Source organism: Mirounga leonina, unplaced genomic scaffold (assembly GCF_011800145.1).
Source record: "Mirounga leonina isolate KUSES-001 unplaced genomic scaffold, KU_Mleo_1.0 Mir_168, whole genome shotgun sequence".
Taxonomy (NCBI): domain Eukaryota; kingdom Metazoa; phylum Chordata; class Mammalia; order Carnivora; family Phocidae; genus Mirounga; species Mirounga leonina.
Genome location: NW_023270426.1, coordinates 46357718 through 46382528, shown reverse-complemented (window position 1 = coordinate 46382528; position 24811 = coordinate 46357718). Strand labels below are relative to the sequence as shown.

General features: G+C 47.6%; 2 protein-coding genes across 3 annotated transcripts in view; both read left to right on the top strand.

Annotated features, from left to right (window-relative positions):
• The window catches only part of LOC118017133, a 21578-nt gene extending 5720 nt beyond the window's left edge, over positions 1-15858 (top strand). Inside the window, exons 3-4 of the mRNA XM_035015064.1 lie at positions 12729-13394; positions 15399-15858. Of these exons, the coding sequence (XP_034870955.1) occupies positions 12729-13394; positions 15399-15421 (689 nt within the window). The 3' untranslated portion in view covers positions 15422-15858. The remainder of the gene's footprint in view (positions 1-12728; positions 13395-15398) is intronic.
• ENC1 (ectodermal-neural cortex 1) lies at positions 12371-24811 on the top strand. Of its 2 annotated transcripts, none has more exons than XM_035014647.1 (3): positions 12371-12723; positions 16356-18159; positions 22211-24811. In XM_035014647.1, exon 2 carries the CDS (start codon positions 16369-16371, stop codon positions 18136-18138), a length of 1770 nt encoding a protein of 589 aa, XP_034870538.1. In that variant the 5' UTR covers positions 12371-12723; positions 16356-16368; the 3' UTR covers positions 18139-18159; positions 22211-24811. The 2 variants fall into 2 exon arrangements, with proteins under 2 accessions (XP_034870538.1, XP_034870537.1); XM_035014646.1 differs by having other exon boundaries at positions 16356-18170.

Here is a 24811-nt window from a genome sequence, read left to right as displayed (position 1 = left end):
TGGAAGCCAACAGAATGGTGTTCAGACCGCAACACCACCACCTAGCAGCCATGTGATCCCAGGCAAGTTCTTTATTCTCTCTGACTCAGTTTCTCATCAGGAAAATGGGGCCCAAGAACTCTAATATTTAGCTTGCCGAGAACATTTGAGGATTATAAAGCATAAAACGCTCTAAAAACTGCAGTTCTCTCTGAATGGTCATGTCATTTGATGACTGAGAACCTTGCCTTGCTTTATGAAAATCATTCTAAATGGCCCAAACCATTATATTAAGGGATGAAGTCATTTCTATGTGGACTCTATATTGTATTTAAAATAACATTTCGGGGGAAAGAAACTATCTGGTTCAGTTCCTTCCTTTTACAAATTAGAAAACCAAGGCCTCGAGAGGTGGACTGACCTGCTCAACTGACTCGGTTAACAGATAAACTGAGGCATATTAAAAATTTCAAGAGTTTATTTGAACAAAAGTTGATTCAAATTGGGCAGCATCCAATCTAGCCAGTAGGAAAAAGCCAGCTGTAAGATGCTGAACAAAAAATGAAAGACTTTTATAGACAGAAGGGAGCAGGAACAAAGAAATTATACTAAGCAAAAAGCAGGCTGGTTATTGCAAAGTTATTTTCCTTTAGGGGATGGCAGGGGTCTATCAGGCAGATGACCTAACTAGTGCTCATCAGCAGATTCCTGATTGACTGGTTTCAGAGTCCATTGCTGGGAGAGTTGAAACTCTAAGTAAGTTAAGTCTTGGTTTGGTGACATGGGGTGTAGCATAAACAACTTCACTGTGGGCCCGTTGTCTTGTTTTTAACAACGCACAGAGCTGGGACTAGAGCTCAGTCAGTCCTGTTCCTCTGACCAGGTCTTTTTTTTTTTTTTTTTTAAAGATTTTATTTATTTATTTGAGAGAGAGCACATGAGAGGGGGGAGGGTCAGAGGGAGAAGCAGACTCCCTGCCGAGCAGGGAGCCCGATGCGGGACTCCATCCAGGGACTCCAGGATCATGACCTGAGCCGAAGGCAGTCGCTTAACCAACTGAGCCACCCAGGCGCCCCCTCTGACCAGGTCTTATCACTCAGACTGTGTCCCCTACCTACAAAACATAGAATGATACGAGCTGATGAGTGACAGTAGGCTGTCCGCTGAAATTGGGCAGTAATTTCTCTTCACTTCAATCTGTCTTCAAGGAAGAATATAATTATTTTCCCTTCGATCCATTTCCAAGAACAGTTGATTTTAACTTTCTATTTGAGCTTGCGTGGCAGGCAGAATTTTGGCCCTCATTGTTTCTGCCCTCTGATGTCATGCCCATGGTTATATTAATTGGAAAAAGGGATGTTGCAGATATAATCAAGGTCACTAAGCAGCTGGCCTTAAGACAGGGAGATTATCCTGTATTATCCAGGTAGGACTAAAGTAATCACACAAGCCCTTAAAAGCAGAAAAGGAAGCCAGAAGAGGAAATCAGATAGATGTAGCAAAAGGCAAAGTTAGAGATGGCAAGCATGAGAGGGGTCCTATGTACCATCATTGGCTTGAAGATGAAGGGGGGTCGTGTGTCGAGGAAATGGGGATCACCATGCTCCAAACCGCAAGGAACTGAATTCTGTCAACAACCGGAAATGAGTTTGCAAGTGGAATCTTCCTCAGAGCCTCTAGGGAAGACCCCAGGCTGGCCGAACCCAGGCTTCAACCTTGGGAGGCCCTGAGCAGAGGACCCACTTGAGACACTCTTTGCTGGGACTTCCGACCCACTGTGAGATGCTACATGGGTATCACTTTCAAACGTTTTTATTTTTGCCATTGACTTCAAAATATTTCTAATATTAATTGAAGTAGTACATACAGGTGGAAACACAGGCAGTACAGAAAGATGAGAGAAGAGCAGCAGTCCCCTATTCAGTAAGCCCTTCCTACGTGCCTGCCAGGCAGGGGCAGCCCTGTGGAGCTGTTGCTGTACCCCACATCTGTCAGTATGACCCTATCAAACTGCTGCTTTTAAAATTTGAGATATTACTTGTTGATTTGATGTTTAGGTAGATATCGTTTACTTTTTTTTTTTAAGGATTTTTATTTGAGAGTGAGCAAGCACAAGCAGGGGAGGGGCAGAGGCAGAGGGAGAAGCAGGCTCCCCACTGAGCAGGGAGCCCCCCACACGGGGCTCGATCCCAGGACTCCGGGATCATGACCCGAGCCGAAGGCAGACACTTAACCGACTGAGCCACACAGGCGCCCTGATATCGTTTACTTTTGAAAGAAAGCTCCAACAGGGACATCTTTTCTTGGGTTTAGTATCTTTCCTCTAAAAGTTCAGTATAGGAAAAATGTTTTATTTATCTTTTTAGTGAGTTGGCTCCCACGCAACTGAGATTTTATTGTGCTTGGCCTCTTAAAGGACTGAAAACCACCATCCCATGCTCAAGGAGCCTGCACGCCTGCTCAATTTCATCTCTTTGGTACCTAGCAGGGAAATAAACTTACAACATCCCTCCTGTCTGTGAACCGTCGTGCAATATGAAGATTTCAAACTTTAGCATAATCTGTGTATCTTAGGTTTTTTAACCATAATGTCACAGTTGCTGGATACAGCCAAGAGATGAAATGCTTCCTTTATCTTCCATTGCACTTTCTCCCCAAATCCTTCCAGGAGGACGCTTGAAGCTCCCCCAGACATTTGGACTGCAGACATTGCAGCGCGCAGAAGATGAGACTGTCAATATTCAGAGTTTCATCATAGCTGGGGAAACAGTGCTTCATTCCATTGTTAAGAAACAATGTCTGAACTAAATTGAACAGAGAAAACTTGATTAGGACACTATTTTGCTTGTGAGTTGATGTAGCAAACTCTAGTGGGTATAGTGTGCCAGAATGAGAGAAGGATCTGGTGAGACATTTAATCAACTATGCTCAAAGGGTAAAAATTGATTTAAGAAAAACCATGTAGTTTTAATCAGTTGATTTCAGCTTCTCATTTGTCACACCTTTATCAGACCTGTCAACACAAAGCAAAACAAACCGAGCAATTCATTTCTTCTTCTCTTGTAAATTTACCATATATGTGCCGGGTGTCTGAGGCTGCCATTCCAGGGGACAGAAAAGCAGAGGCCCCAGTTAATCAGGAAACTAGAGGATGCAGTGTAGGTCAGTAGTTAGGAACTCAACTCTGGTGGGGTAAAAACCACTTTGGGTTCTGGCTTCAACCACGAGACCTTCAGGCTTCTAGGGTTGCTGTGGGGATTAAATGAGATGGGTATGGTACGTAGCATCTGATCAGACTAAATAAATGTGAGAGTTTCTAGTCGTTCTTATTAGCTCCAAGACTAGCCCAGTGGACATATGGGTCCCTGTCCAGCAGCCTTGAGGACAACTTCTATTAGTATCGTATGCAGAAGGGGGAATGGCCCTGGAATTGCCCAGCCTGTGCTGAGGAGACAGATGGTTCAGTGGTGCCCTCGGCTTGCCCGTCTGTAGGGCACGGGAGTACCATCACATTGTTGCAGACTGGCCAGACCTCGCATTACACTTGGCATTGCTCATTTGAGGCAAAACCTTTATGGCTATGTAGCTGCACAAATTTTCTACAAGGAGCTTCCACACCGTGTTCACTTTTTCTTTTTCGATATGCTGGGTCTTGGGAAAAAACCACCTTCTTACTTAAAAAAAAAACAACAACCCATTCTATTGAAGTGTAATTGACATACAAAAAGCTGTACGTATTTAATGCATACAGCTGATGAGTCTGGGGATAATTATACATCGGTGGGAACATCATCACATCTAGGCCATAAACATATCCATTACCAAAAGTTTCCTCCCACCTTCTTTATTTATTATTATTGTGATGATAACACTTAACATAAGACATACCCTCTTGGCACAACACAATACAGTGGTGTTAACTACGGCTACTATGCATACAGTAGATCTCCAGGATTTATTCACCTTAGATTTTGTCACTCTTCTGTACTTAGTTCTTCACTGTAGCCAGAAGAGGGCACTGCTGCTTTACCCAAATTCTGCACTGTGGCCTGCAGGGCCGAGCGTCTTTGTCCTGTGCTACAGAGTCTCATTCCTGGCTTTGTTGGGGGTGGCAATTTCATCTCTTAGGTACCTAGCAGGGCAATAAACAAAACAAAACAACCTTTTGTCTGTTGCAGGACATATACAAAAACTTGATACCTGACAAACTAAAAACTTTTGAAATCACGTACAGTCGTGTATGGGATTTTAAAAAATGCACAAGTGCAGCAGAGAAAATGCGTTCTTTGAAATTGATCAAGTTTTCAACTTTCTGAAACCACGGTCTGAAAAATTAGAGGGCAATTTGGCGTTCCTGCTCATTTGTGGCACCATAAGTGACCCAGAAAAGACGTAGAAGAAATTGAAAAAGACATAGAAGCAACTGTGCAGTTTTGGGGAGCTCTGGGATGTTTCCTCCTATGGTGGCAAAACTCATAATCTCCTGAAAACAGAAGTCTTTGGTGGGCGCAACGTTGACTCTCACCCCCTACTTCTGCCTCTGAGGTTTGCCTTTTCCTTTCTTGGCGAGTGCCATTATGAGCCCCTTTACCATTTTTTTTTTTTTAAAGATTTTTTATTTATTTATTTGAGAGAGAGAGACTGAGAGAGAGAGCACATGAGAGGGGGGAGGGTCAGAGGGAGAAGCAGACTCCCCGCTGAGCAGGGAGCCCGATGCGGGACTCGATCCAGGGACTCCAGGATCATGACCTGAGCCGAAGGCAGTCGCTTAACCAACTGAGCCACCCAGGCGCCCAACCCCTTTACCATTTTTAACAGGCCAATTTTTAATGAGGCAATAATGGCTTTATTTATAATCCTTGGGTGAAAAATGGCACTTGAAGAAGACCATTTCACAACCCAGGGGGTCTACATTCTCGTGGTTCTCTTCCAGACTAGCAGTCTAATAAGGGTGACAGAAACTGAACTCTGCTTTGGCCTATATTTATGTTCTCCCACCCCCCCACTCAAGTTTACCTATATGTGATTTCTTTCCATGGCTTTAGAGTTGCAACGACAGACTTCGAAATGCAAATACAAGTACGCTGATGGCCAGCCAAACCTACAACAGTGTAAAATCACAGGGTAGGGCTGAAAAAATCTAGTGGAATTGGAGAATATCCGCAGCACCAAGTATTAATACAATGCCTGTAAATCAATATTTGCTGGGTGAATGACTGATTGGCTCAATGAAACCACTAACTTCTGAAGATAATTGTGGGTGTGAAAACTGATTTATAAGTATTTGAATGTACGTGTTTTTTTTTTAATGTTACCATTTCCTCCTGATATTTAAATATTTTCAGGTATCCTCAGATAAGGGAAAGCAAGTCTTTCAACTTTATTTGGGATTTGATAGTGAATCTTTTTCACAATTACTCATGAGGCTAAAGGAAATTTGTGTACACGTGTATATGTGAGTTTATATCCTTGCTTGTGTTATATTTTCAAAATCATGAGAAACAGTGGGAACTTTAAGACAGCACGCTCAACAGCATTTCTCTGTTTTCATTCTTTCTTCATACTGGTAATGTTAACTTGCAGCTTCTTGTTTTTGTTTTTGTTTTTTTCCTTCCAGACTCCTGTCCCAGCTGAATTCTATGCAGTGAGTAAAGTCTGTGCTCACAGAGGGCCATAAAATCCTTTTAATATTCATTTGAAGGTACAAGCTCTTGGACCACAAAGGTCCCTTCTTCTGGTCCCTTCTTCATATCCAGGCATGCTCGGGGACTTGGCATCTTGCCCTGGAAGCAAGGCATATAGGCCAAACAAAACCCTCATTTTCACTGCTTGGAACAACGGTCAATTCTTTAATGTAATTACTTAGAACAAATTAAGAGTTTAGATCCAAGAGCCTTGGGGCAATCAAAGATTATGGAAAATAGGGGGAGTGGGGAATGGTTTAAGATGCCTCTGAGTTGTAAAAAGCCACACCCCACAGAGCCTGGTGTGATTCTGATACATACGAGAGAGGCTTTACCAAGTACACCCCACAGGATCTTCAGGGCAGGAAAAAGTAAGAGCCTATATTCCATCCACGCTCTGTGTTGGCCAGGCTACCTTCTTCTACATATAGCTAGCTGCTTCTTTTTAAAATGTGTGACTTCTTCAATACTCTTCCCTTTGCAGCAGCTTAGTTTCTTAAGGTAGTAGAGAGTAAAGAATTGTTTCTCCATCATCAATTGCAGACCGACGGCCCCAGTATAAAACATGAAGACAGCATCAGTAAGAGATGGAAGGAGGCACAAAGGCAAATCCCATGAATTTGAGTTTTATCGCATGAGCTGTCAGGTTCCTAGGTGTGCAAGAAGAGCAGAGCCTCAAATACTGACTCCAAAGAGAGTCTGTAATTTCATTCAAGACAGGAAGTGTCCCTTAAGCCACTGCCGCTGGGCAAATGTAGAAATAGGAACTTTGATACAGATTCAAGGTACTTTTACTTAGGAGGGTTAAGAGGACAGAGCTACAGGGTTGTAGGAATACCATTCTCCTTAAACAGCTTAGGAAGGAATCAGAAAGGCAGGCTTTACGCAGCACTCACCACAAGCCGGGGACTGTCCTGTGTGCTTTACATATGCTAGTTTATTTAATCAGCAAAACAATGCTCGGAGCCAGGTGCTCATCTGACCTCACTTGGCAAACCGGGAAACCAAGGCACCAAGATACAATACTTGTCCCTCAAATGCCCAGCTGGGGCCTGTAGAAGCAGAAATTCCAGCTGGATTCTAGTCCCTGCCCTGAAGCATTTAACTGCTAAAAATCAGATACTATGTGGATATAGAAAGACTGGAACCGATATGCTAAGTGTCATTACCTCCACATGGCGGGTTTGCGGTTAATTTTCTTTTACCTTTCTGTTCTTTCCCCCAAATTTCTACCGTGTATTGTTTTTATAATCAGAGAAAAAAATAATAAAATGCTGCTTTAAAATTCTGACCCTAAAATCTATCACCGTGAAGATCACTGTGCTGAAGAGCCCCAGAGTAGAAATAGCGCTCGTAGCCCTGGTTGCTCGATTCACTAATGACCAGACTTTATAGACTAACACCAAGGAAAAAAGTGACTCAGATGGATCCCTCTGCAGTCCTGTGAGCCATCAATAAACTGTCTACCCCCTGCAATGTCACCTGGGGCCCTATGAGGGGATGGACAGAGTCTCAAAGGAAGAGTGAATTTCCCCGCTGTAACAACTCTGAATGGAGTTCAACAGGATGGCCGGCCCAGCTCTGAAAGGACACAAATTCACGTTCACGCACGACTTTCTATTAAAAGTCATAATACAGGGGCGCCTGGGGGGCTCAGTCGGTTGAGTGACCGACTCTTGGTTTGGGCTCAGGTCATGATCTCAGGGTCGTGGGATGAAGCCCCCACTCAGCGTGGAGGCTGCTGCTAGAGCTTCTCTCCCTCTGCCCCTCCCCCCACGTGCACACGTCCAAACTCTCAGATAAATAACTAGATCTTTAAAAAAAAAAAGTCATAATACAAAAGTCCATTGTATCTGTATAGATCAGCCATGAACAACTAGAACTGGAAATTAAAAAGTAATTTTGTAACACAAAATACACGAAACACATATAATGGATGTAGGAAGCAACTGAAATTTTAAAATCTGAGCGTGTCAATTTGGATACAATTTTAGGAATATTCTCAAGGTTTATCATAACAAATGTTTAACATGAATACCACGAAAAGACATAAATGCAGAAGGCAGCAAATCAAAATTTAGGAAACTATCAGTTCAGACTTCTTCTTTGTTCCTGGAGAAAAACAACTGACTTACACAACGTTGATAGCTCCGCATACTGTCTTAACTCTTTATTTTTCCTTGTCTTTTTAATAAATAGCCGGATTTTTAAGAATCCCCCTTTTTTGAAAGTAAGAGCTGAGGTCTCATTTCTCTAGGTTTGCATCTCTGTCAAGGAGTGGTGTTGACGTGGGCCCTGAGCTAAGTCCCTCGACTCCTCCTGCGAGACCGAAGGACTTCTTCCCCCAGCGGCCGGAGCGCTGGCTGCAGAAGGCGCTCAGCCACCCGCCCTCTTCCGAACTGAGAACTCTGTGGAAGAGTGCCGCCTTGACCGAGCCCTGGTCCCTTTCCTGGGTAGCCTGGACTCAGCAACTGGTTGATGCAGCCACATAAAACCTGGCCTTCTCGCTTTGACTGCGGACAGCTCTGCAGGCTCATTTCCACTCCAGGGCTCCCCGTGGGGGCCATCCGAGGCCTCAGCTGAGACCGCATCCCGGCTGAGCTCCCTTTGCCCATCCTGCTTCCCTCCCTTTCCTTCCACAGGTGTTGATCCCAAGACAAGTGCAGCCAGGGGCTTCCCGTCCCTGGCTCAGTGTCCCATTTCCCAGCACAAACTTGACACTGGGGGAGGAAGAGCATACCTCTCTAGTGAGCGCCGGGCCCCTCTGCCATCCTTATTCTACAGACCACAGCCCGGAAGCCCCTCTTAGAAATAAGGCGAGGAAGGAAAGCAGTGCCATTTTCCTCACACAGATTCAGGAAGTGGATCAAAGAACAAAGAAGACCCTTGGAAGCCTGGCAGGGAACATGTCTGAAATTCGGGTGGGGCTTTGGGGAAACCACAGGAGGCAGGATGGCAGCTGCTTAGCCCACTGTTTGGTCTAATCCCCCGAGCTGTCTTGTCCCTGGTACCATGGTCGCACTGTGTTAATTAAATCATTCTCATTAATTCAGCCCGAGTGTAAATTAGGAAGGAATGAAGATAAATTAGGTTGGAAGGCAGCTAATACATTTAACCCCATGCTGCTTATTTTGCAGCCTAACAAAATAACGTTGTTAAGGGAGATAACAAGGCCAAAGCCTTGGGCACAGCTTCTTAATAGCATTAAAAATGAGACCTTGGTTTGGTGTCACAAGGCAGAGGCGAAGACCAGCTCCCGGGGGCCTATGGGAATGGGCTAACATCTTGAGTCGGGTGGTGGTCACCGTACGACACAGACCCACAGCATTTCCTGACTTGTTTATGACTCAGACATCGACTATGTGTACGCTTGTCCAGTTGGATCACAGGCCTGTCTAGAGAGTTCTTCATGTACACATCCACGACTTGCTCACCTTCTCATCCTGTGAGGAGAGTGGTAAGAATTACCCTTAGGCTTGGCTGAGAGATGCCGGGGTAATAACAGTTTGAGTTGCTGTGATCAGAAATATGCTAACTTGCAAATCACTTGCAGCTGTAAAATAAACAGTAGAAAGGGCACAGAGGCCTGAAAGCTTGTCAGACATTGGTTCAAGCAAACCAGTGTGGTTTGCAGGAGGTCATTGAAAGCACACACATTTTCCCCCAAATGCAACCTCTCTCTCTCGGCAGGAAAATGTTTTCCACTTTTATACCCTCCAGAAGCTAATTTCTTTCCTCTGCCTCATGTTGCTTATCTCCCTGAGGCAGATGAAGCAAACGTCTATGGTCACTGAATACAGTTCAAGATTTCCCAAAGCTACGACGTTTTTTCCTTCTCTTTTCTTGAAGCCCAGAAAGATGGCAACATTAGGTAGAACAGAGCAGGGAAATGGCATCCGAGGATGATGAGCCAACGTCGAGGATCCCCCTCCTGCTTAGCAAAGTACCCGGCAAGGAGAAACAAATGTTGCTGTCCCCATGGTTAAGGACACTGCAGTTTCCAGGTGGTGAAGATGCAACAGAAACAGACTGCCTTGCCTGTTCCTAACTCAGTGGCTTCCTGTGACAAAATCCCTAGTCAACCAAACGAGCTGTGCACGTTTTATTTAAGATTTTATTTATTTTTTTCAACAGAGAGAGACACAGAGAGAGAGAAGCAGGCTCCCCGCCGAGCAGGGAGCCCGATGCGGGGCTCGATCCCAGGACCGTGGGATCATGACCTGAGCCGAAGGCAGGCGCCCCTAAAAGAGGGAACACAAGCAGGAGGAGTGGGAAAGGGAGAAGCAGACTCCCTGCCAAGCAGGGAGCCCAATGCGGGGCTCCATCCCAGGACCCTGGGATCATGACCTGAGCCGAAGGCAGGCGCCCCTAAAAGAGAGAACACAAGCAGGGGGAGTGGGAGAGGGAGAAGCAGACTCCCTGCCAAGCAGGGAGCCCGATGCGGGGCTCCATCCCAGGACCCTGGGATCATGACCTGAGCCGAAGGCAGACGCTTAACAACTGAGCCACCCAGGCTCCCCCACATGTTTTATTTCTCGGCAGGATCATCTACCTACAGTTCCATGTAGATTTGCTAAGTGACTAAAGTAAGAAAGAAATACTTCTCCTTAGTGAGAAAAAGTGTTAATCTCTTCGTTTAAACAGAACATTTTTTCCCAGAGGAAGACATTCACGTCTGGTCTTCCAAAGCAACGGACTCACTTTGAGCCCACAACATGGACTGACAAAGCACTTCTAGGAGGTGCCTTTGAGGCTGCCCTAATGGGCTGCCTCCACACCTTGCCACAGGCTACAGACACACGTTTTTCAAAAGACAGATGTACGCTAGCTCCACACTTCCACCTCCCTTCTTTCCAGCACCCATCTCTGGTATCTACAGCGTTGCTCTGCGTTTGGTCTTGGCTCATTTTATCCACACCTCCTTCAGGAACAGGATCGGCTTGCTGGGCTCCTCTCTTCACCTGGCAGCCCCAGAAACGCTGCACGTGATTCTCACCGTGAATTGATCCAGCTGTCTCTGGCTTTGTTAACAGTCTGGGCCTGAGTCTGCATCACAAATTAAAATATGAAACAGATTTGTAAAGGCTCACGGTGAGGCTGACGAGTTAATGCTAACAAAGGACTTCAGAGGGCACTGTCTTTCCTTGCTTGCAGGGAGCGAAATTTCTCAAGCGCATACCAGGAGGGACGGGGCGCGGGGTGCTGGGAGGTTGGGGAGGGGCGAGTGGGATTAGAATAAAGAACCAACAGTCCTGGTTGAGGCAGTGTCTGGACACCGGCAGCGTTAGGTGGACCCCCTCAACCTGTTTAAACCATTTCTGCATCTAGTGTTTAGAGGAAAGCTAGGAGGTGGGGGAGTTGGGGAAGGGAGAGAACTCTTCGGTGGATCCCTACTTGAGCTGCAGAGCGGAGCCTCTGCTAAGGGGCCGTGTGACCTCGAGCTGGACAATTCACATCTCCCTGGGTCTCAGTTTCCTAACCTGCACAACGAGGAGGCTGGGACGGTGATCTCTACCGTTCATTCATAGATTTTATTCCAAATATCTAATAAAAACCAAACAGGCGTTTTAGGTCCCAGTGGAAATACAGCCCTTAGTGGCAAAGATCAAAATGGGTCTGGCCAAGAGCCATCGCCCTTCGAGCTTGTTTTTCGAATCGCTTTCCTTTCCTCTGGCACGCAACGCCTCAAACCCGGGTGCTGGGCCATTTCTTTGCCGAACCCCAAACCAACACAGCAGAGCGATAAAAGACAGGAAGGGCCCAGCCCGAGAGGGCGACTGGGGCTCTCTCGCTAGGGAGAGGGGGCGGCGTGGCCGCTCCTTTGAGCGGCTCGCTTTGAATCTAGCGCCGGCCGCGATTGGCTGCCAAGCACGTGGTGCGCGCCCCGCGGGACTGCGCCCCGCAGCCGCTGCTCCCGGCCGCGTGGGGCAGAGTCCGGCAGCGGGTGCCGCACCCGGGGGGGGGGGGGGGGGGGCGGGCGGGGGGGGCCGCCCCGGGGGGGGGGGGGGCGGAGGGCGGACGCAGGGGGAACGCCAGGCGCTGGAGTCTGTCTGCACCCCTCGCCAGCGAGAGACCCGATGGCTCGCCTATGCCCAACCCGCAGTGTCCCCGCAGTGACCAAACTTGTGCCCCTGCCCTTGCCCCCGTCCTCGCTCCAGGTGTTCCGCCCAGGGCGCGAGCGGCGGACACCCAGCTGCCCCCTCGCTCCCCTTTCCTGAGCATCTCGCGGACTCCGGCATCGCGGGGCGCACAGCCGGGCGCCTCCGCCGCCGAGGGTCCCTCAGCTCCGGGGCTGTCCTTAAACCGGGCTGGGCCGGAGAGGCGCAGGCACTCCGACCCGGCCAAACTTGTTCAACTCGCGGGCCCTGAGGATTGCAGCTGCTGGTGGCTTAGGCACCGTGTCCGCTTTGTCTCCCTCCACTCTCCGCAGCCCCCCTCCCCCGCTTCCTCTCTCGATTAACTCCCCCGACACGCTCTTCTCCAGCTCTTCCCCGTCGCCTCCTCCTCCCCTTCCTCCTCCTCCTCCTCCTCCTCCGCGGGCGGCATTCACGCGCTTCCTCCCTCCTTCCCCTAGTGTCACTCTACATCCGCACCGTCTCCTCCCTCCCTCCCTCCCCTCCCCTCCCCTCCCGCCGCGCCTCGCCCCGCCGCTTATAGCCCGGCGCGCGGGCGCTGGGCGCAGACTGCTTGAGCAGCCGGAGAGGAGGCGGCGCGGCGGTGGCGCTGCGGAGACCGAGTCCAGACGCCAGGCGGCCGCCGGCGCGCTCGAGCGCTTTCTAGCTCCCTCTCCGGAGTGCACAGCCCGCCTCCTTGCGCGGCTGCAGGCTCGCTCTCTCTTCCCGAGACGCGCTCCGGGAGACGCTCTGCGGGTCGCGAGCGGAGTCCGCGGCGTGGGGGTCGCGAGGCGCTGTCCTCTCCCCGGCGGGCGCCCCATGCGCGCTCCTTTCGCCCCGGCAATCGCCGCCGCTCCCCGGGGCTGAGACGTCCGCCTTGTCGCCTCCCGCCCGGTGACCTAGGCGAGGACCCAGCTGGTTGTGCGCTGACGCCGGTCGCCGCCGCCGTAAGTTTCCCCCGCCGCCCCGGACCTGTTGAGGCTGTCGCGGTTCTCCGGGGCAGCTTGGCCTGCGGGGGGTGTTCGCCGGGGGTGTGCGTTCGCCCCGGAGCCCCGAACCCCGACTTGGGCGGAGGTGGGGGAACTGTTCTCGGGGCGGAGACCTCGGGGGCCGCCGCTGCCCTCCCACAGCGTGCAGACGCTGGCCAGCGCCGGAGGGATCTCCTCTGGTCCGGCCCGCCGGCCCGCGGGCCAGCTGCTGGGGATCGGAGAGCCGAGCCGGGGTTTCCTTCCTCCACCAAAAGCGGCGCTTCGCTGGGGGTGGCTGTCGCTCGGCCTCGCACTTCGCAGCCCCCGGGGCCGAGCGCCCGGGATTGTCGGCCCACGCTGCACCCCACCCGGCACAGGGGAGCGCCGCGGCCACGCGACACACCGTCTTCGTGACGGCACGTTCCCTGCGGTGGAATGTCTGCGGGGAATGAATGAAAACTTTCTGAAAAATAATTTCTTCTCGTGCACGTATTTGGCCTTTGGTGTGACATTAGGAGTTTCAAAGGATAGGAATTGGTGGGCGTGGTGGAGACGAACCTTGAAACTTGTTCGGCGTGTAATTTCGTGTTGCCCTCACAGGTACGGCCAGCGTGCTGAAGAGCGTTGCAAGTGTTACAGAGGGCTGTCTGGTCAGTTGGTTTCCTTGTTAACAATGTCTTCTAATGTCGTTCCATTGTTATCAGTAAGGTAAATGCTCGAGAAAATCTGCCTCGTTTCTCCTTTGAGTGCATTGAGACCAGGTTCAAAACCTAAGGAGATGTGACGGGACGCAAAGTATTGGCAGCAGGGAGCTTGAGTAAAGAGCATTAAGTGAACTGAAGTTATTGTAACTAGAAGCCCTTTTGATGTTCACGGTAATAGCAGCCCTTTCTCGGTCTTCTTTGTAGACACAGGTTAAGTATATGTATGCTTTTGGGGGGGGGGGCTACTTGGCATGCAAATATTTCTCTGGGGGCTTAAAAAATAGTGGAAGGGTGATTCGTTTTATGTTGAAGGTGTGTTTGGTGACTGTATAAATGGCTTCTGATATTTTGATGTTTGCATAATTTTAAACCAGAAAGTAAGTCGTTTCCCTTGGGTCTTTAAGTTTACCCTTTATTTTAAGCAAGTATTGCTGCAAGCATGTTGGATTTTGCCTGTGACATGCTTCTCCATCTGGATGGTATCCAAGATGACAGGCTAGCCTCTTCCTTCTGGTTTTGTGGGGCAGCCTGGAAAATGCAGGCGCATAAACACAGGAGGCATAGGGATGCAGATCCTATATCCTAAGGTCTTCTAAACAAACTGTTTTCTTAAGGGTGAGCCTCGTGAGAATGTTGTTTTACCCTGTTTGGAATCTAATGCTCAGGGAAACATGTTCTGGGCCCCGGTGTGATTCCCATTCAGTGTGCAGGCACTTCGGTGTCATGTACCTTGTGCAGGGCGCCTCATTCTTCAGCTAGAGGTGTGTTCACTCTTAGCTTGAGAGAAGGCAGCTTTTTGAGAGTGCTTTGGAAGCATTGCTTAAAAAAGAAAGCAGAACTACTCATTTGGAATGTTTGTAAGTTTCTATATAAGGCATCAGAGTATTCATAGCATCTCTTGAGGTTTAAGCTTAAAACCTTCCTCAAAGTACTTCAGATTGAATGTACTAATTCACAACTATAGTGGTAGAGCATCAGGGATGCTAATGTGTGTTCTAAGGCTTGGGAGACTTGGTGCGTTCACATAGCGTGGAGTTGGTTCTCCAGAGCACTGGACATCGCTTCACATGGATTGGACTGTAAAGGCTTTGCTTGAGGTACGGGTCATGGGGGGCTCCTCACCCTTTGTCCTATCCTAAAGTTGTTGTGGACACCGAATGTTGTCGTCCTAACACCAGAGCCCTAGAACGTTGTTACTAACTTTCTTCCACCGAGCCATGTTTACTGCTAGTGAAGAGTTAACATTCCAAAACTGAAAGAAAACAAGTTGCATCTCCTAAGGCTTTGTGGCCGGTGTGTCCAGGCAGAGTTGGCACCTGCCCTTTGTTGTGTGCTGTGCTGTGCCACGGCTGGGCAGGAAGTGCAGCTTGGTGGCTAGCCTGTGGATCTGTGGAAAATGGCTCTTTTGCGTTTATTAGTAATTACTGCAATATACATAAAAAAAATATCTGAACTGTTGAAGGAAACGAGGAGGCGGTAGGCTTCAGCTGCCTGTAAAAACTAACTGTTCTGTGTTGGGAACAGATACTGTAACTTACACGGTTGTTTACCCTCCTGGCATAAACAGCTTCCTTAGGAATCCTTTGACAGGCGGGTTCTTGAAGGCTTTAGTCTTTTGAAGTAACAGAAGGATAGGATTAAAAAAGGAAAAAAAAAAAATGAAAAGCATGTGATTCAGTTTTTGAAGATAGGTGATAGGTATGTCCTATGTCTTTAACCTACGGTTTACTTACTGAAAAAAGCCAAAGACAGCATTAGATTTTGCTGTAATTTCAGTAATACAGAGGAAAGTACTTTAGTCAGCAAATAAATTCTAGGGTGGCCCTAAATTAACAATGGCTGGCAAAATACACACACACACACAACACACACACACAGGTGTGAGTGCATTTGATTTACATAAAGCAGGGTTTGCGTTTTGAACTCCTGTGCACCTGTCCGTGTTTGCAGGTACACAAGAACGGTCCTGGTGATGCACTGTTGAATCAAAAGAGAGGGATGGATAGATCCTTTGTTCCTGCATCTGGTTTTCCAGGAACTGATATAAAGCAGGAAGAAAGAAAAACAGCAGTGATGAGTATGCTACTCAAAATATTCTTCCTTTTATGTGTGCAAATCCTCGTTTTGGAAGCTGTCCAGAGCAAGAAAGATACGGGTGGTGATTGTGGCCAGAATCTGTTCTGTGTTTTCACAAAAGCCTGCTGATCAATATATGCTAATGTTTATATTGGTGCTCTTTGAGGACTCTTTGAGGGCGTGGTAGAATTGTCTGGTTAGAAATTGTTAACATTCCAATAAAGATCTAATCGTGGAAGAAGGTGGCTTAAGCCTATGATTTTAAGGTTACATTGCCCATTTACTGCGATACACAGAGAAACCGGATCTTACTAAAGGAATTCTAACTGGAATTAATTAGTAGGTACTTGTTTTACACATGGCTTTATGTTGCTGGGGCATAAAGGCTGGTGCCCGTCCTGGCGTTATGAGAACTGGAAGCCCAGCATTTTAAGTGGCCTGCAGTGAATCAGCTGGACAAGGGCAGGGAGCTATGAGGGTGAGACCTCCCTCGTCTTGGGCTTTGCTGGCTTACGTTCTCAAGGACTTCAGTATCCTGAAAGTTGGCAGTCAGGTTTTCCAAGATGAACCTGCTTGCAAGCCTTGATTTTTTTTTTTTTTAAACAGTGTTCTAATAGCCCAGCAGTGTTACAGTGAATGCCTTTCCTTATAGGTGGTTGTCTCTGACTTTGTACAGGCTCGGCCATCCATTATTCCGAGCAGTAGGCGCCAGGGCTGAGGGCAAAGTGTTCTGTTTTCTCTGTTCACAACGATTTGTGTGGCTCTGTTCTGCTGTTCTGAACATCGGGAGCATCACGTTCAGTGGTTTGTTTTGTTTTGTTTTCATTTTAGGAGTGGAAACAAAATGTCAGTCAGTGTGCATGAGAACCGCAAGTCCAGGGCCAGCAGTGGCTCCATTAACATCTATCTGTTTCACAAGTCTTCCTACGCCGACAGTGTCCTCACACACTTGAACCTTTTACGCCAGCAGCGCCTCTTCACGGACGTCCTTCTCCATGCCGGGAATAGGACCTTCCCCTGTCACCGAGCGGTGCTGGCTGCCTGCAGCCGCTACTTTGAAGCCATGTTCAGCGGTGGCCTGAAAGAGAGCCAGGACAGTGAAGTCAACTTCGACAACTCCATCCACCCAGAAGTTTTGGAGCTGCTGCTCGACTATGCGTACTCCTCCCGGGTCATCATCAACGAGGAAAATGCAGAATCGCTTCTGGAAGCCGGCGACATGCTGGAGTTCCAGGACATCCGGGACGCGTGTGCAGAGTTCCTGGAAAAGAACCTGCATCCCACCAACTGCCTGGGCATGCTCCTGCTCTCCGACGCGCACCAGTGCACGAAGCTGTACGAACTCTCCTGGAGAATGTGCCTCAGCAATTTCCAAACCATCAGGAAGAACGAGGATTTCCTCCAGCTGCCCCAGGACATGGTAGTGCAGCTCTTGTCCAGTGAGGAGCTGGAGACAGAAGATGAAAGGCTTGTGTACGAGTCTGCAATTAACTGGATCAGCTACGACCTGAAGAAGCGCTACTGCTACCTCCCAGAGCTGTTGCAGACAGTGAGGCTGGCTCTCCTGCCTGCCATCTATCTCATGGAGAATGTGGCCATGGAGGAACTCATTACCAAGCAGAGAAAGAGCAAGGAGATTGTGGAAGAGGCCATCCGGTGCAAACTAAAGATCCTGCAGAACGACGGCGTGGTAACCAGCCTCTGTGCCCGGCCTCGGAAGACTGGCCATGCTCTCTTCCTCTTGGGAGGGCAGACCTTCATGTGCGACAAGCTGTACCTGGTGGACCAGAAGGCCAAAGAAATAATTCCCAAGGCTGACATCCCCAGCCCAAGAAAAGAGTTCAGTGCGTGTGCAATTGGCTGCAAAGTGTACATTACGGGGGGGCGGGGGTCTGAAAATGGAGTCTCAAAAGATGTCTGGGTTTACGATACCCTGCATGAAGAGTGGTCCAAAGCTGCCCCCATGCTGGTGGCCAGGTTCGGCCATGGCTCTGCTGAACTGAAGCACTGCCTGTATGTGGTTGGGGGGCACACAGCTGCAACGGGCTGTCTCCCAGCCTCCCCCTCAGTCTCTCTGAAGCAAGTAGAACACTACGACCCCACGACCAACAAATGGACCATGGTGGCCCCCCTCCGAGAAGGCGTTAGCAATGCTGCGGTGGTGAGTGCCAAACTCAAGTTGTTCGCCTTCGGAGGTACCAGCGTCAGCCATGACAAGCTCCCTAAGGTTCAGTGTTACGATCAGTGTGAAAACAGGTGGACGGTACCAGCCACCTGTCCCCAGCCCTGGCGTTACACAGCAGCAGCAGTTCTGGGTAACCAGATTTTCATTATGGGGGGAGATACGGAGTTCTCTGCCTGCTCTGCTTACAAATTCAACAGTGAGACTTACCAGTGGACCAAGGTGGGAGACGTCACAGCAAAGCGCATGAGCTGCCACGCTGTGGCCTCCGGAAACAAGCTCTACGTGGTGGGAGGGTACTTCGGCATTCAGCGCTGCAAAACCCTGGACTGTTACGACCCGACGTTAGATGTGTGGAACAGCATCACCACGGTCCCGTACTCGCTGATTCCTACTGCATTTGTCAGCACCTGGAAGCATCTGCCTTCTTAAACGCAGTACATCTTCAAGAAGGTGAGCATGAGGTAAGAGGTGAGTGTGGCTGTAAGTAAGCGTGTGATTAAGCTGGCTGTGCGAGTGCCTGTGGGGACTGAGACGTGATCGATGTGGCTCACCCCATGGACGTAGTGCTACAAAAACTATTAAGAGGATTGGCACCCCGGAACTGAAAGCACTTGTGTTGACCACAGCTGCAGCTCCCCACCCCGTATCAGAAGCCCACGGTTCTCAGCCTTGACTGAGCCTCCCACTCCCCCAAAGAGCTTCTCAAAAACGGCCCATCCCAGAGATTTGATTGCATTTGGTCCGGGTGGGTCCCAGGCAGCAGCATTCTTTGGAAGTTTTCTAGTGATTCTGATCTACAGCTGGGTTGAGAACCCCTGCCCTGGGTTAATAATGCCAACTAATGTTTACTGAGCCCTCCCTGCCCGCCTGGAGCTGGGCCATGTGTCTCACATGGATCATTTCATGTGATCCTGACAACGACCTCGTGAGGTATTACTAGAGCATTTTATAGATGAAAACAACTGAAGCACACAGAGGTTAAGGCAGTTGCCCAGGGTCATGGAGCTTCGTAGGTGGAAGAGTTGGTCAAGAAATCAACCCAGGCACTCTGGCTCCAGAGAGGAAGCACTTGAGCATCATGCTGAACTGCTCCTTAAGAAACCTGAGCTTCATATTCATCTCACCCCAGGAGATATTTGTTGATATTCAAATTTAGATGCCTCAAACCCTTTGTGGAATGAAGTAGGGTGTAAAAAACAGAATGCTTAAGTTTAGTTTGTTCCCTCCCAAATTATTTATTTCTTATTTAAAAATTTTTTCCTTGAGGGGAAAAAAAAAAATAGCCCCCTTTAGGGCATTTATTAACTTCAGAGGGAAATCAAGGTCTATCCTTGTAAAAGGGTGCACCTGCATTGTATACATTTGTCAGATGCGTGGCACACTGAGCCCTCTAGACGGCCTTCCACTGCAGCCTTTCAGAGTTAATCAGACAGGCTGACCCTATTGTCAGGGCAAACAAAAGTTGTCTTTCTGTGTCATATATCTGAGTCCATAATGGTCGTCTTGTGTACTTAAGAGTATATAATACTCTTGGCTCAAATAATTAATAGGCCTACACAGTTCAGTGTTCGTGGAGCTAATGGCCGTTTTGCTGCCATTAAGCATCTTTAGTATTGGCCCCAGGAACCACTTAAGCACGTCTGAGTGTAGCACGGAGCACGTGGGATGTGTTGCTTTGTTTTGGTAATTCATGGGCTTATTACTAATAATAAGGGAATAAAATTAAAACTAGGCTTTGGAGGAAGTACAATGAAAACCAGCTCATTACCTGGAGACTTTTGGCTCTGTTTTCCCTAATGTGTTTCACACTTTGGAAGAGGACTTTCAGAGGGGAAAAAAGGGGAATCTAGGGGTCTTTGTGAGCTCAGCAAAGAGGGATTTTGACTCATTTGTCTTTTCTTTCCACCTCTCTTCCAGCTTATTTTAAGACACCGCTAAAATTGGCGTCCCTGTTACAATTAATCTTTCTTGTTTTTTCATTGGTTCGGTTGTCTCCTCCAGCCTCTAACAGTTAGTACAGTTCTTAGTAATAGAATGTAACCTTGGGACGAAACTCCTTCAAAGGAGCTGCAACAGTCAGAAACCTCCTGTGGGGAGCGACTGGGCTGACAGCGTCCCACACCAAACTGGTTTTTGCAGCCTTGCTGGCATCTCAGTAATCCTGAGTAAACAAATGCTCTGAACGTGGTTATTTCGTCTGCGATATGAGCGCATGACTCACCTCTAAAGCACGTTTGAAGAACCTTCTGGGCAAAAGCATCAATTAAGAGTACACTAAGTTCGGTGTTAGTCCAGAGCCGACTATATTTGCATAGGAGAGGCAGAAAAATCACCAGTGATGGTGGTGGTACCACAAAATGGTGACTGGTAGACGGGCTGGCACCTTTGGAGCAAGGTAAGGAAGCGGAGGCAGGAAGAGACCATGTGTGCATTCTGATTCGGGATTCGAAGCTGTGGACTGTGGACCTTTCTGGACTTCAGATCCCTCCTTTGCCCAATGACTGATTTGAATTTGGCTTCTCCGAGCTCTATCCACATTCAGACTTGGGTGAATTGATAAATGAGGGGAGAAAAGGGACGAAAAATACCTTACCCAGTGTCTGACCTATATACTCTGAGGTTTCTTTCCTCCTTCAACTGAGACCTCAGCCACCACGGAATTAGCTTTGTGTGTGGCAGGAAGGTGAAGCTTCTTTGATTATTCTCTGCTTGTTATCTTAATTCTTCGTTTTTGGTGCCTCCTTTTGCAGCCCAGAGTATGTTGGCAAACACTTGAATTCGCCCTATCCTGGGTGTTTGAACCTAATCCCAGACTTCCGGTCCCCGGGAACCGAGCAAATAAAGCGTTCGGTCGTATGGGAAACCCCACCTCCCCACCCTGGGTGCCGCCAGCCAGAGTGGAGCACAGAACAACGGAATTGGACAATGCTCCTTCGCCTTTGCAAAGGGCGGGGTGGACCTGATCAAAGCCACTCGTGCGGTTTCCCACAGAGAGCATGTTGGTTTAAACGTCCAAAGTTTTCTACACACAAGACAGTGTTAAAACACTTCAGCTGGATGGGGTGACTTTAAAAGAGGTGCTGTGCAGGTATCAGCCCTAAGCTGCAGAAACTTCCGGGACATCTCTTTGATCTCCAAACGTAGGTGCTAACCAAGTTAATACAGCGTTAACAACAAGTTTCCCTAAGGTCTAGAAGCTCATTCACCAGGGGGATTTTAACTGTCTCCTGACGTTCTGTCAGTGGGTGGGAAGGACAAAAAGGAAATTGCTTTTGATTACTCTCCCATTTTCATGGTGCTGTGTGGCCCCAACCTGACAGCACTTGGCTCTCCATGTGCTTTTGTTCCTTCCCTTTTTAGAGTTTTTCTTTTTTTTTTTTTCTCCTGTTTGCATATGCACCATCATGAATCTTCGTATTATTACAGTTACAAAATACATTCTTTTGGCCTACTGTTGATACATAGGTTCCTGGGAGGTGGGGGTGGGAGAATGACACTGTAGTCTAAGGAATGCCTTGCAAGCTTGAATCACTGTTATGAAACTGCCAAAAGAAACAACTAATGAAATGAATCAGACTTCTGAACACACAAAAGCAAGAAGAATTCAGTGCAAGTAACCAGCGGCCCCTCCTGAATTCCCTTTGTCTTCACTTAGAGTTCTAGCAGCAGGGATGAGATTCCTCCGCTAGGGCTGGAAATGTGCTCTATGAACAGATAGGGTGAGTGTTGGAGAGACAAAAGCCATCTGCAGAGTTTCCCTGTATCAAAGTAGACATACGGGATGGAAATGGTGGGTCATGTGGGGAAACACCAGCTCCCGTGAAATGTGCAGGCTTTGTGATTAGGGCACCTTGAATTTATATTGACGCTCGACGTTGGTGGATTCTGCAGATGATAACTGCATAGCATAGCCGGCATCTCCCAGGTGTGGACTGATGAACTTGGAGAATAAACTCCAGCCTTGGGCTGTGGAGGCCTGCGATGTTGTCGTGTGAAAGGAAGCGAGACTGATTTCTGCCATAATGAATAGCAGAGATGCATTTCAGTAAGAGGATTAATATGTCTGCCTTCTATATGGCGAATAAATTGAATTTGGAATCCTTTATGGTAAATGGGCCAAGGAGGGTTTGCACAGGAATCTTTTTTGACCCTCTGGTGATTGCTTCACAATGGCTGTTTAACCACAGAGGTGAAGTATGAATGTTGGAGGCGGAAGGTGGCAACTCATAGCAGCACCTAGACGTAGAAGTTTACATTTGCACATACATTGGTTGACAGTGTAGTAGAGAATGAAGATTTTCCTTTGGACACCATCGTTTCTGTTGAGCCAATCATCTGTATCCGTGCACGCACATGGATGCACTTAAATTTTGCACACTTGCTACTGAACATGTAATTAAGACTTTTAGAAGCAGTATTGACCAGCTCTGTCCTGATTTTAATTTTCTTTTTTTAAATTTCGAGGCTACTAACAAGTATCCTTTTTTTCTCTCTCTTTTAGCTCACTCCATCACTTGGTGAGACAAAATGCGATTTCTACTTTGGAGAGGCCAAATTTAATGAAGAGAGAGAAAAGAAAAAGGAAAAGAAGTTGCTACAAGGCTCCGATACAATGCACTGCACCTTGTAAATTCTCTAACTGGACATGAAGGAGGGGGTGGGGGAGGGGAGGGGATTTTCAGTGCAAGTAGCACATGGTTTAAATATGAATGAATGAACCTGTGATCTAGTCCTTGTCTTGTAATTGTGGATTAATGTCAGCGTTAATCAGCCCCTCAAAGGGAGAGAAAAGCCGGCCCTTTTCCCTTGCTGTACCGCATTCAGCATTTGATTTCCATGGGCTCTACCATTTATGTGTAAAATTTGAAATGGTTGTCACCTCTCTGAGGAGCAAGCCTGAAGCCTCCACCCCAGCTGCTGTTGGAGATTGAAAGCCCAACTGTGGGGCCAGGAGGGAAGCTGGCTTGGCTGGCTGCTGAGTGAGGACCACTGGACTCCCTGCTAATCTCTGAGGGGTTGTGCTCCCCAGGAAGGTTCTGAACAATGGGGACATTGTTGGTAGGTATTTGGTAGATGTTCTTTTCTATTTATAAGTGACTTTAAACTTTTCCCTTGGCTGTTAAAAAATTTGTTATAGATTTAGCTATTTATTGTTTGATGCCTGCATGCTGAAACAATGCTTACAATTGTCTTCACGTGTATGGATGTGTGTGAATGGTTGTATGTTTTGCACAATTTTGTGGCTGTTGTGAAGTGCTTTGCTGCACAAAAATGAAAACTTGGCAGTTAACAATTTGGAGTATAACTGGAGGGTGGGTTGGGAAGGGGGTATTTTGTAAATGTCAAGACAGGGAAGGAGTATAAGACAGAAACAGATTACATTGTAGAGGTAGAGAAAGCATGGAGGTCACTTTTCTTAGACTCAGTAACTTTTAATGGGGTTTCATGGGCTCTGGTCATGCTGATGGCTCATGGGGTGAGGGAAGGCTTCCCTACCCTGTTCCTTCCCATCTGAGTCACCTACTTCAGTCTCAGCTACTGAAATTTGGAAAGGACCAAGTCGCTTTGCAGTTTTTTTCCTTTGTGTAATATCCTGAAATCCTGGAAAATTCTATGGAATAGTTCTGTATATAGGGCCCAGGTTAAAGGCATTGTCCAAAGTTTATTTATTTATTTATTACCCTGTGAGAATGCTTTGCCATACCCACAGTTAACAGGAAAAAGCTGAGTTGTCACAGATGTAAATTAATTCACTCACCGGATTTGCTTGGCCTGGTGGGTTCATTGTTCTGTCTTCTTGATGTACAGTTTAGCAAGTGTTAAGAGTTCTCCAAGACCATATTCACATCGGTACAATGTATACTTTAGTGCTCACCCTTGGGTAAGTCTCTAAAAAGAACTCTTTGGTGCGCAAAAGTGACCCATTTGGCCAGGAAACACCAAAGAATGATGAGCAGTGGCCCCTGTTGAGAGGTTTTCCGGGATCGTTGGGAATCTGTTGTGAATACATTCTTTGCTAGTTCGAGTGCTTGTTTACTAACCGTGTGCCGTGATAGGTATTAGTGCTAGACTCAATTAGGTGCTTGCTCACAGGTGTCTGGGGAAGACCAGAGTTTGCAACTCGCACCGCTTTCATCGATGTTTCTCACATTACTTGTAGTTTAGAAAATAGGGCTTAAGACTGATAACAACCTTCTACATTGTGAGTGTATTTGCATTGTCTAGTGACAGATAAAAATCCTTAACATTTCTCTTTACCTGCATACTTTAGACTAATTGTACATGTCCGTTCGTGCCATGAATAAGTGGGCTATAGTTGGACCAAAATAAATGAGCCATTGGAATAGAAGCGTCACAATACTTATCCAGCAGGCAGTTCCTCGCTCCTAGATGTGTTCTAAGCAATGCAAATGTCTAATTGTACTCCGCCGGTGTGGGGGTGGCGTTCTATTATAGCAGCTCCGGCTCTCTAGTTTATGATGCAAATCTGCCGAGATGTGTGTGTCACTGCGTGACTTCTGCAAGCAGGATGAATTTTCTGCAGCTGTTTCAAAGTTGTGGTCTGTCCTTGAATCCTCTGTTAATTACTGTGTGCGAGCCAGAGGGAGCCGTGGTCAGGGTGGGCCCCCAGCCTGCAGGGAACTTTCTGGACTCCCACTCTTTGAATTGATGTAGGCATTTGGGCTCACTACTTGACCATTCTCACCCTGTGAAACGTCCCCCCACTTTGAAGCAAATACAATTCACAGCACAGTGCACACAAAAACCTTGGCATAAGACAGAGAAGGTTCTTCTTATTCTGTGGACTGGTTGCTGTGGAAACGCATAACAAAGGGCAGCCTTCCACTTCTGGTATAATTGTGGAGCCCCCTTTTCTCTGGGCTTGACACCTGTCTGAATAAGAGTGATTAGAGCTGAATAATCTCCCTCGCGGCTGTTGAATATGTGGTTCACGTACAAAACTCTGTAAGTTGAAGTAAAGTGTTCATGTTCATATGTGCTTGTCTGCTACTACTACATATTTGAGGTTTTGTAAAACTGTTATTTTTTTTTCACAATGTGAAACTGAAGGTCAAATAAATTATTAGAGATTTTCTCTTCA

Bases quoted from the DNA above. Each gene is read 5' to 3' on its own strand.
- ENC1 (XM_035014647.1), top strand. From the start codon at position 16,369: ATGTCAGTCAGTGTGCATGAGAACCGCAAGTCCAGGGCCAGCAGTGGC.